Here is a 12,021-nt window from a genome sequence, read left to right as displayed (position 1 = left end):
AGATAGCATGAAATTCACATGTGGACAGAGAAAGGTGAGAGAGATTTAAGACACGGAAATTCCATTTGGGGGATGTTAGTAGCCCTGTACCCCCCCCTGTGCCTGTTTGGCGAGGGGTGTGGGTGAAGTTGTGTGAAACAGAGAGCGCGGCGGGAGTTGCAGTGTTATCTGGGGTGATCCAGGTTTCAGTCAGAGCAAGGAAATGCAGAGACTTGAGGGAGGCGTGGCCTGAAATGAATTCAGGCATATTCTTTTTGGTAGCTGCGTGGCAGTTCCATAGTCCTCCCTCCACCACAAAATGGTGACTGGGTGAACGAGCTGGATAGATGAGATTTGACGGATCTCTGTGACTGGAGAAGTAGTGTCTAGGGCGACATGAGGAGGACAGTATAGGGACGGTGGGAAAGCACATTCTAAACAGGTATAAGAGATAATAATAATAATAATAAAGTAATAATAATAATAATAATAAGGTACAATAATAATAAGGTACAACTAGTAATTATAACATAATAATAGGAAGTAGGAAATAAGTTGATACAGAACCCCTAGGACGGCCTCCTTCGATGTGTCTGGATGTGTCTGGGTGTCCAGGTCTTTGGATTGGACACTAGGCTATATTAGTCAGCAGAGGTCTTGAGCAGAACTGTTCATGGTGGCATTGGTAGAGTTCATCTTCAGCTGAAGTCTGGAGTCCACAGTCAGATGAGATCAGAAAGGATTGATATCCTGGAGGAGTTGTGTGATGTGTGATGTGTGATGTCTTAAATGGGTTAACTAAGTAAGGAACAACGGTGTGCTTTGAATCCGTAGTTGAACCATGTACATGGCCGCAGACCCCCATGTGAAGACACCCCCAAAAGCAGCGTTTATTTTTTCCTTCCAGATTTGTCAAAATCGTTGTTCGAAAATAGCCGATCTACAAGCTCGCAATGCGTCACATAGCGACATGTCGTTGGCTTGTGGATTGTACATTTTTGAATGGCTGAAAAATAAAATGCCTATATAGGGCTTTAACAATGATGCGGGGGACTGGCCTGGAACCACACCCCTTAAGGACCCCTCGGGGGTCTATGGCGGGCAGGCGGAACGATCAATCGATTCCGGGTTGTGCGATCGATCAATCGATGGATGGATCGGAGTCGATAAAGCCTAGCTCGGATTCCAAAGCTGGACAATAAACATCTCCTGGTATCCCAAAGGAAGCCTTTGAAACATAAAACCAGTGAGTACATGTACTTAAGTACTGTACAATTTGAGTGTTTCCAATTTCCAATACTTTTACTTGATCTACTCCACTGCATCTCAGAGGGATATATTGTACTTTTACTCCACTATTTGGAAAGTTTAGTTACTAAGTTTGTAGATTTGAATTATTGTTACAAAACATATGGCAATTTTAAAATAGCCGATCTACAAGCTCACGATGTGATCTTGTTTATAAACTCATGGACTGGTTCAATGAAATATCTTATATCCAGAGTTTATAAGAGATGTCTGTCTGTCTGTCTGTCTGTCTGTCTGTCTGTCTGTGTCTCTCTCATAACAAAATGCAGTAGCTGGGAGGGAATTCGTAAAAAAGCTTTTAATTTTTGGCATGGTGTTATGGGTATGGGCATGGCAGGTTTTCAAAAAACATCGCAAACGGGTTTGTGTGTGTGTGTGTGTGTGTGTGTGTGTGTGACTCATTCACATTCTCGGCGGCGGATTGAGTGCATCGGTAAGCCTGGGATCGTTAAACTATTTAGGAAAGTGTTGTTTTTTTAATCAGTTTGTTCTCAATGTGTGTGTGTGTGTGTGTGTGTGTGTGTGTGTGTGTGTGTGTGTGTTTCCTAATGTTGTTTAAAACCAGTGGTCCTCAAACATTGTCATGTCAAGGTCTCAAGGACCCCCAAATGATTCAATGAATGTCCACGGACACCCAGCTTCAAATATTTCAATAGTCAGACTCAGAGACTCCTTCATACAGGATGTGTTGTTAAAATGTTAGAAATGTTAGTTTTTTTTTCATCTTTTTACAGTTGTGAGCATGTAGAATGGTTATTTAAAAATGGCCCCTGTGTGGCTTGGATGACGTGTGTGTGTGTGTGTGTGTGTGTGTGGGGCACTGCCTCAGTACCATTCTGTATGGCAGCTGTAGCCTGGGAAAAGATCATACGCCACACGCACATACAAACACACACACCCATACTGTCACATCTCATTCTATTCTACTATGCAGCTTCCAGACAATCAATCTCTCTCTCTCTCTCTCTCTCTCTCTCTCTCTCTCTCTCTCTCTCTCTCTCTCTGTGTGTGCCTGCCTGTCTGCCTGCCTAGTGTGTAATTCATTTCAGTATCATAATTGTTCCAGTCTATTACAGTTCATTCACTCTCGGCTCATTTGTTTCACCTGGCAGTGAACGTTGTGTAAGAGATCCTGCTTTGAAGGTTTTTAGGTCACATATCTTGTTATGTATGTGCAAAAACGTTACTTTAGGCATTAGGTTACCATACCATAAGGCCAAAGTTACCATACCAGCATTAACCCAACAATAACCCTATCGCCAATGTTACCATACCAGCATTAACCCAACAATAACCCTACCGTCAATGTTACCATACCAGCATTAGGTTAACGCACCATAATGGCAAGGTTGCCATAGCAGTCTACATGTGTACCCTCTCAGACACACTGTGGTAACATTTGTGACTGTAAAAAAAAAGAGAAAATAAGAAAAAGATCTTTGTGTCTTAAGCTTGTAAGCCTGCCGGGCATGTAACCACCCCCCCCCCCCTCTCTCTCTCTCTCTCTGTGTGTGTGTGTGTGTGTGTGTGTGTGTGTGTGTGTGTGTGTGTGTGTGTGTGCACGCACGCACGCACGCACGCACAAACGCACACCATTTCAGCAAGCTCAGACTTATTAATGCTTAGCTTACATTTTCTTTTATATCAGTACATTCATGTAGCCTACATTCTCACTGAGAGAGAGAGAGAGAGAAACCCATTAATAATATTTCAATCTGACACACACACACACACACACACAGTGTTGGCGCATGAATGTGGGAAATGGACCTGTGTGTGTTGGGGGGGGCGCAGTTGGGCAGGTGCAAGAGACAGCTGGTATGGGTGTCCCCTTAACCGAGGAGAGAGGGAGAGAGACACACACACACACACACACAGATTTTCCTACATAATTACAGAGAGAGAACAAAAGAGATACTTCCTATACGATTAGACACGTTATCTATATGGACTCCCACTTCCCTGTGTCGTGTTATCCTCTTTGTGTGTGTGTGTGTGTGTGTGTGTGTGTTGTGGTCCCGTGCCTTTTAATCAGACCCACACACTTATTACATCAAATTTGACTACTGACAAATGTTACTGACTCAAAAGTTTTTATTTAACCTTTATTTAACCAGTAAAAACCACATTGAGACTGAAGTCTCTTTTACAAGTGTGAACTGGCCAAGACAATAGGCAAAATAAGTGACGCAGCTCTGCCAGTAACAAAAAAACACACAACAAAGAACAGGACAGACACACAATGCTCATAAAGACAGTACCCACTACCGAAGAAGCTCAAAGGGAGAACAGGAACGCGACCAATAAGGACTAATAAATAAAAACTAAGCAATGGAAATTGCTAGTTGACTAAAAAGCAAGCAGACAATTGCTATACGTCAAATCAGGAGCAATGGTCCATTTGGTTCCATTTATACCCTCTCAGAGTTACAAACACAGCTAAGCTTGTAAGGCCTCGCCGGGTACACTTTGAAAGGCGTGTAAAGGCTCCATCAGATCCTGAGGGGTGCATGTGGGCGCTCGATCACAACTGTGCATGTGGCAGTTTGGTTTAAATGGAGGAATGGACACAGCATTTCCTCCTTCCATGCTTCTGTACACGTGGTCCACTGGAACGACACCGCCCCCTGGTGTTCAGAGTGAGAAGTTCCACCACCACCACCACCAATGCACCTCATTCCACTCCTCAGTCCAGCCCTAGAGTCCAGACAACAGCGCTGCTGCCCCCTAGTGTCGTGACTCGTGAGGCGGTAGTTTTGGTAGCGCTGACTGCTAGGGCAGTGGTTCTCAAACTCTCTTTATGTCAAAGACCCCCAACATGACACTCATTTGCCTGCGGTCCCCCATTTGATTTATATCTCTTGAGACCGCAATGTATATTGTAAAATCAAAGTTAATTTAACTCAAGAGTGTATAAATGGTTCCATTTGTACACTCTTTGAGTTACAGACCGATAAAGGCCCATTTGGTTCCTAACTATCATTTAGCTGGGATTCCCCTGGAACTCTCTCAAGGACCCCTAGGGGTCCCCGGACCCCACCAGGGGAACCACTGTGCTACGATGACCAGATCCAAACTATTCTTTTGAGGGACAGAAGTATGGGACAAGTGGGACAACAGGGTTAGCAGCAATATATGCCGTGATGTGATATTTGACCATAGGCCTAATATTTCCTATCATTTTGTCGTCATTAAACCGCTCTGGCCTCTCACATTTTGTTTTAAAATGCACATTTTGGTCATGGGTGGTACACTGACTGTAGCCTAGGTAGGGGATATTTCTCATGTTATTTTAGCAGGCTTAAAAACCCATCTGGCAGGAACAGTAACGACGAGAGAGCTTTACAACAGAAAGCCTGCTTCGGGGACTAACTATTAGGGCATCACACTGATGCCTGCCCGTCACAATGTGGGACAGCTATAAGGTCTTAATTTGTGGGATGCCTGGAAAGACTTGGAAATGAGGGACTGTCCCACGCAAAGGGGGGCGTATTACTGACTGCATGGCAGTTTTACTAGAGTATACTCAAGTATTCAAAAGTACAAATTGTACATTCTTTTTTTTGCCCTTTGTGTTAAACAGGAGGAGGCCATTCCTGAGCTGGAGATAGATGTAGATGAACTGCTGGACATGCCCAGTGATCTTGACCGGGCAGCCAGGGTCAAGGTGAGATGCACACACACACACACACACGCATGCACATACGCACGCACACACCGCTGGACATGCCCAGTGATCTGGACCGGGCAGCCAGGGTCAAGGAGAGATGAACGCACGCACGTCGCACATGCACGTACTGTACACAGGCACGGAAAAAGTACCCACATTTTGTGGTTCAGTAATTATGTATTTCCTATTAATTTAAGCCGACACGCCCTCTTCTTATAACCGTTGTGACTCAGTCACCGGAACCAAGGACGTGTGTTTTCAATTATAGTCAATTATAGCTCGTAGAACGCAGTACCACACCGTGATACCAAAAATAATTGTGACGTGCACACGCAGGTACGGAACAGAACTGTGCACGTGCGTGCACGCTATACTAGAACACGTCCCCCTACATTCAAGAGAAGACGCACCCAACCTCGCCTCACCAGACTTTCCAAGACGCACCGAGTACCCAGTGATGAGTGGTCTAGGTTTACTGGCGGTGGGCGCGCCCCCACCCACCTTTGCATAGCTTTAACTGTTTACCTGAGCGCATGTTCTCATACACGTAAGCAACACTGCACAGCAGTATGCCTCCAGTAGACTAGTGCTTCTGTGACGTTATGCACGCAACAATAACGCTTTCTCCAACATCAAAGAAGAGTTTCGTCCAAAGCAAACATTTTAGTTTCACTATACTGTGCAGTAAATAACATTTGCCGGATTATTTTAAGTCTACTTTTGTGTTTGTGCGTCTAAAACCCTCATACACTATTAACAATATAGGCTTAGGGCTTAGGCTATCAGCTATGCGCATGCCGTGATGCGCATAGTGTGATGTTCCGTGGTACAGGGAAAAAAAGATCACCATTACACCACTGAACATGGAGTTTGAATGTGAACTTATCTCCTAGGTGGGGGTCAAGTGAAGACCCATGACCTAAACTGTCACATGTTTTTGTCTTACAGGACCTAGTGGTTGAGTGTTATAAACCTACTGAGGTAAGTCCTTCTCTCTCTCTCTCTTGCTCTTTCTCTCTCTGTCATTCAGCTCAATCTATAATGCTTTACTTTTCAACCTCTCCACGTCTTGTCCCTCTTGTGTTTGCCGTACAGGACTTTGTCACGGAACTGCTGGACAAAATCCGAGGAATGCAGAAGCTGTCCACGCCTCAGAAGAAATGATGACCCTGGCCCCCAACCCCCCCCCCCCCCACCACCACACCCCACCCCCCCACACACACACCTCCATTTCTATGACCCCCCCCCACACACACACACACACACACACACCCCACACACATTCACATCCTCATCCTGTCTTTTTTTTTTCATCCTTTTTCGATGGGGGGGCAGATTGACATGCGGGAAAGTTCTGAAGTTCCTCGGTTCTTCGTTAACCATTTGTCTGCCACCTAGCGGTGACAGAAAGTACTGCGCCAGTATGCCAGGCATTTTCTGTGTTGTCGGGCAGATTATTATTATTATTATTTTTTGTGTGGTTAGTGTTCCTGTGTCCCCGGGCCGTTGACCCGGGGGTTTGAATCGGTCTGATACCTGTCGCTGTTCGCTCGGTAACCACGTAAACGTGTTTTATACGGTCGATCACAAGCTCACAGCTGCACTGAGTACTGTGAGCTTGTAGATTGGTGGGTTTTTCACCTCTATTTTAGAAAATGTTTGAAAATCTTAAACCGTTTTTGAACAGTTTTACCACTACACGACCCCGTCTAGACAGTTGACGGGGCTATCTATCTATCGCTGCTTTCCCAGAATCCTTTGTGCTTCGCTGATCCCATTTTCTTTTTCTCTGAATGATTTCAAACGCATATCATTTTCCTACATCTACGAAACATTACACCTTAAAAGAGATTATTCCTGAAATGGAAGTTTTTTTTAGTTTTTTTTTAAAACCGTGTTTAATAATGGAAAAACGTATCGGTGCGGACATCCCTGATCTCACAGACTTATGTGTGTGTGTGACTCGTTTATTAGCTTGTAGATCTGTTCTGACGCTGTCCTACTACGGAGTCTGACATGGACCACTTGAACCCCAGCGTCCATATTCCAGACAGAAATAGCCGACTTTACAAGTATGGCTACTCTACTAGATCGACTTAATTTTTGCCGATGCGATTTGGCGTAGACTCTAAACACCGTCAAAGAACAGTCTCAGAGACTCTGAAAATGAACATGGGGTTTAAGTGGTTAACGTTGTCCCGGGGGCTAATTAGCAGTCCAATCGGATCACAGAGCGTCTGAATGCTTTAGAGTAGACCGACTCCCGATTAGAGCCATGAATGGACTCTCACAATGGAAACACGTGGGCGACACACACACACACACACACACACGTACGCACGCAAACACACACACACACGTACGCACGCAAACACACACACACACACACACACACACACACACACACACACACACACACACGGCGAACGACAAGCAAACGGCAAAGAGAGCAAAATGAAAAGACATTCACCGGGCGACCAGCCAGGACCAGTGCCTCTCTCTGTCTCTCTCTCTCTACTTTTCTTTTTATTCCACCTTTCATTCACACTCCTTCCTTCCCTCCTTCCTTGCCGCCTATGTCCCTCGATTCCTTGACTGCTACCTTCCTGTGACGCCCGAGAGTTCAAGGCGAAAGGAAAGAGTTGAAAGGAGAGAAACTGTCAAGGAGAGAGGCGAAGCGTCAACGACCGAAGAAGAGGAGGAGAGGGAGGACGAAGTATGACCGCAAGAGCAGCCAATCGGATCTAAGCGGCTTACTTCTCAACCACTGAGATTTGTTGAAATGTAAATGATGCAAGCAGCTACCGACTATGTTTAAACTAAAGTATGAATATTATTCAGTTTTTTGTCTCGGGGATGCACCCATATCTATATATATTGGCCTGTATATCGGGGTATCGGACAATGCTTTTGCCTTTGACCGCCAATGAGTTGACATTCACCCATGGCCAGTGGCCGGTGTTTTATGTGTTCTTGTGTTTTTTGTTTGTTTTGTTTGTTTGGTGTGTAGTGTAACATGCAACAACCTACCAAGCTGTACACTGTTAATGTTTAATAACGAAGATTATTATGAACAACAATAGGCCTTCTTTTTGTCGTTCGGCCCCGGAGTTACCATATCGGTGCATCCCTTTTTTGTTGGGGGGGGGGGGGGGGGGGGGGGGGGGGTCTTTTAGGCCGGGGTCATTGAGTGACCTGACACTTTTTCGAGTGGTGGGTTGAGAGAGGGACGGGGGTGTGTTTGGTCCGACGTACTAACAGTCCAACACCCTACCCCAAACCCAACCCTAAAGCTAACCCCATGGGTTAGTTTGAACCTGCCACGGGAGCGACGGTTTGTCGGACTAATGCCTGTCGGACTGTTAGTATGTCTAAAGCTCGAACCACATAGGGACTCCTTGGGACAACACCATTTTAAGGTCAACCACACCAATGCAACTCAATGAGTTGCATTTTGTGTGTTTGACCTTAATAACCGCCTCGTCCCGACCTGACCCTATGCTGTGGTTTGGGCTTTAACAAACGTATGCAGTGCACTGGGGGATACGCCACCCTGTTTCTTCTTTCCCTTCTCTGAGAATCACCTGCAAACTGTCTGTATTTGTCGGCGCTGGAGACTGTCTGTTACAAATCTTGTGGTATGTGGACGCGTTATTTGTTACCTCTTATTTCGCCCAACGAGGGAGGAACCGGAACCCCCTAGATTCTCCTCCATTTTGAGGTCAAAGGTCATTTGAAATGACAACGTAGACAGTTGGGCTACGTCGGATTTCTTTTTATATCTGCGCGTATGGTTGTCGTTGCACCCGGAAATAGCCAATCAAATCGTTGCGCTGTGAGCTTGTAGATCGGCTATTTTTGGCGATTCCTTCGAAACGTGGTACAGTTTTGAGGCAGAGTTGTTTTATCCTCTCGTAAAAAAACATTGTGAGGGGGGGTGGGGGTAGTAGTGTAGATTCCGTATAGGGCCGGTACTTTTATTTTGTTTGCAGACAAAAACAATGTTGGACCCAGAAACAAAGCTGCCTTGTTTTCCGTCATACTCTCACTCTTCTCTCTCTCTCGTCTGTCGTGTGTGTGTGTGTGTGTGTGTGTGTGTGTGTGTGCACGTGCGAAAGGTCAGTTCGGGGTGCCATTATCCCACACACAAAAACACGTGCACGCGCATGCATGTATGCATGCAAGCCATGGAGGTTGTCCCTTATCACCAGCCCTGGAATGTGTGGTGTCTTTTTGGGCCTGACGTCCTTGGCCGTGGTGCTACACCAAATCAAAGGGCCCCATGCGTGCGCGAAACACAATCAAGAACGCCACTTTTTGCGTTTGGGTGGCCACTGCCAGCACAATCGCCATGTCTTGTCTCTGGCTGTGTCCCAAATCACTCGTATAGTTGGTAGTGCCATTTCGTGTTGGTGTCTGAATGTATGCCGTGGTGACCGTTGGTACCGCTTTATATATTCGTGGACTTGTCTCATCTCCCACATTGCAATGCGGAAGGTAGGGCCCAACCGGTCGCTCTCGTTAAAACCTTACACATACCATCACGCAGTGAAAAACGCTGACCGACAGAAAGGAATGCACACCCTATTTGGAAGGGGGGTTTGGGCTGTCACACGCGAGGGTGTCTCGCACGTTGTCCCGCCACGCCACAGCGGCCCAATCGTCTCCCAAGAAGAAGCCATCTGTTCCTGGTTGTGAGCCAATCAAATCGCATGGGGTGGGGGGGGGGGACTGTCGGCCAATGGGACATGTGGCTGTGCCAGGTGTATATTAAGAAAATGCGTTGATCCCTGATTTGGCCGATCACAATACACCTGCGGCGACAACAGACCTCGATGAAGGTCTCCCTCTCAGTCTCTCTTCACCCAAAACATGCACACTTGCACACACCCCGAACTGACCTATTTCTGTCTTGCGTCGACCTTGCCATCTCAAAGCCTGATGTTTCTACTTTGTCGTATGGCGTTGTCGCGCACCGACTATCCTATTACCGATCTGTTATGTCTGTACCGGCAATCCTCCATTCTCTTCTCATCCATATCCATCCACACACCCACCCACACATCCATCCCTCCATCCATCCCTTCTTCTAGTTCTCCTTCGACTTCCTTCCTCTCTCTCTCCCTTTTTTGTAAGCAAATCAGCTGTTGCCTTAGGTGTTATTTATGTTTATGTAAACCAAATAAAATAAAATAGGAGGCATTCATTTTGAAAGGAAACAAACAAACCAACCAACAAAACAACATACAAGCAACAAGGTATAGCGCCACCACAGCTAACAGCTGCACGTTCGATTCCCGAACGTACATCATAATGGCGGAGGTTGGAATACCTTAAGAACCTTTCCTCTTCTTTTGCTCCTTTTTCTTTCTAAACCACTTAAGCCCTACATATATATATATATGTATATATATATGTGTGTGTGTGTTCATAAATAGCCCAAATAGCCGATCATCTCACGAGTCGAGCTCACGACCATCGCGTCTTGCTATTTTTAGGGCTATTTTTGAAATACGTTTTTTTTTAATTCATTCAATCCTGTTGTCAGAATTTTAGAAAGATTTTAAAGACTAGACTTTTTTTTTTCTTCTTTTACGTATGAAATTGAAAATCCTGGTGGCAGCAGTTTTGAAAATGTATTGGAAAAAAAGAACAAATTCAGACATTTTGGAAGAAGTGGTTTGAAAGGAATTTTTTTTTTTCTTTCTCATTCTTTTCTAGAAGTGAGTGAGTGTTTAATACAATATACTGTTAGGCTCATTTGAATGAAGTTGTTTTTTATCGTGGCCATGACTTTAATATTCAACATAGTTGACAAAATGTTTTATTAAAATCCATCCAGAGAATCACCCAGCGATTGGTTTTGCCTGTGGGGGTGTGTCTGGGTGTCTTGGGCATTGAATCGCGCCAGACAAGCTCAATCGATAATCGAATTTGAATGGATTTTTTTTCTTCTTAAAATCCAGCTTTGGATTTAATACCTTTCTTAGACTGTTGTTGAGAAGTCTTTTTTTTTTTTTTTACTGTTGGGGGAAATTGCAAAAAGAAAAAAAAAAAAGTAGAAAAACAAAAAGGAAAGTAGGCTATATAGTGGTTACTATCTTTGAGGCTAAATCATGCTGATTGGTGGAGTACTGACCATGTTGTAGGACGATGATTCAAAACAAACCAACATTCAAATGTAGCAATATCAAACAAGGTCTTGTTTTTGCCCAATTTTGTTACACTTTTATGCAACTTTAATAAAAATATGCGAAAAGGAAAAACAAAAACAATGAGACTTCTGTATTTACTTGGGATCTTATTTAGGAGACTATTGTATGGATTTGTGTTGACTGTATACATACATTATACATACAGATTAATGTCCACATTTTACTGAATAATACAACATAATTGCTAGTAATGATCAAAATCCAGCCATAAAACATTTATGGCTGGATCTCCAGCCATAAAATCTCCATTTCAAACTCATCGTGTAGATCTGCACAATTTCACAAAAAAAAAAATCTTACAGTAATAATTAAAGTGTAGAGTGTAGACCATAGACTATATTACAAGGTATATGATTATAAAGTTACAGGTCAGAGTAAAAACCTGAATAGTGACTGAGTGACAAGGATCACATCATTAGGCTATACACAGTTCATAATTATCTTGTTATTCAGTAGGCCTATAGTCTGGATGGACAATATATAGACACATAATGGATGAATCAATGTTGCAACACACTGTCCTTTTTAACATGAATTAGAATGACATATATAATGTAGGCTACTTTTAATTACTGTTAAGCCGTAAGGCAATGATGTAATACAATTAAATTACATATAATGTATTATGTCGTATAACTAACTGCATTACATCATTGGCTAGCTAACCCTAAACCTATAGGGAATCTATTCTCTTTGCAAGGTGCAATTAAGGTTGCTGCCTGCTGAGGTCCTAGCTGAGGTCTGGGTCGAGAGCGGATACGGAAACTGTGCTATTTGTGTGTGTGTGTGTGTGTGTGTGTGTGTGTGTGTGTGTGTGTGTGTGTGTGTGTGTGTGTGTGTGTGCGTGTG

General features: G+C 44.2%; 1 protein-coding gene across 1 annotated transcript in view; it reads left to right on the top strand.

Moving 5' to 3' along the window:
• ppp1r14bb (protein phosphatase 1, regulatory (inhibitor) subunit 14Bb) overlaps positions 1 to 6,168 on the top strand; it is a 30,220-nt gene extending 24,052 nt beyond the window's left edge. The window contains exons 2-4 of the mRNA XM_083788410.1: positions 4,871 to 4,954; positions 5,906 to 5,938; positions 6,053 to 6,168. Of these exons, the coding sequence (XP_083644536.1) occupies positions 4,871 to 4,954; positions 5,906 to 5,938; positions 6,053 to 6,121 (186 nt within the window). The 3' untranslated portion in view covers positions 6,122 to 6,168. The remainder of the gene's footprint in view (positions 1 to 4,870; positions 4,955 to 5,905; positions 5,939 to 6,052) is intronic.
• The last annotated feature ends 5,853 nt before the right edge of the window (positions 6,169 to 12,021 follow it).

Source organism: Protomyctophum parallelum, assembly GCF_964188405.1.
Source record: "Protomyctophum parallelum genome assembly, chromosome: 18".
NCBI classification, from domain to species: domain Eukaryota; kingdom Metazoa; phylum Chordata; class Actinopteri; order Myctophiformes; family Myctophidae; genus Protomyctophum; species Protomyctophum parallelum.
The sequence above is the reverse complement of the archived record's forward strand: the minus strand, read 5'-3'. Positions and strand labels throughout refer to the sequence as shown.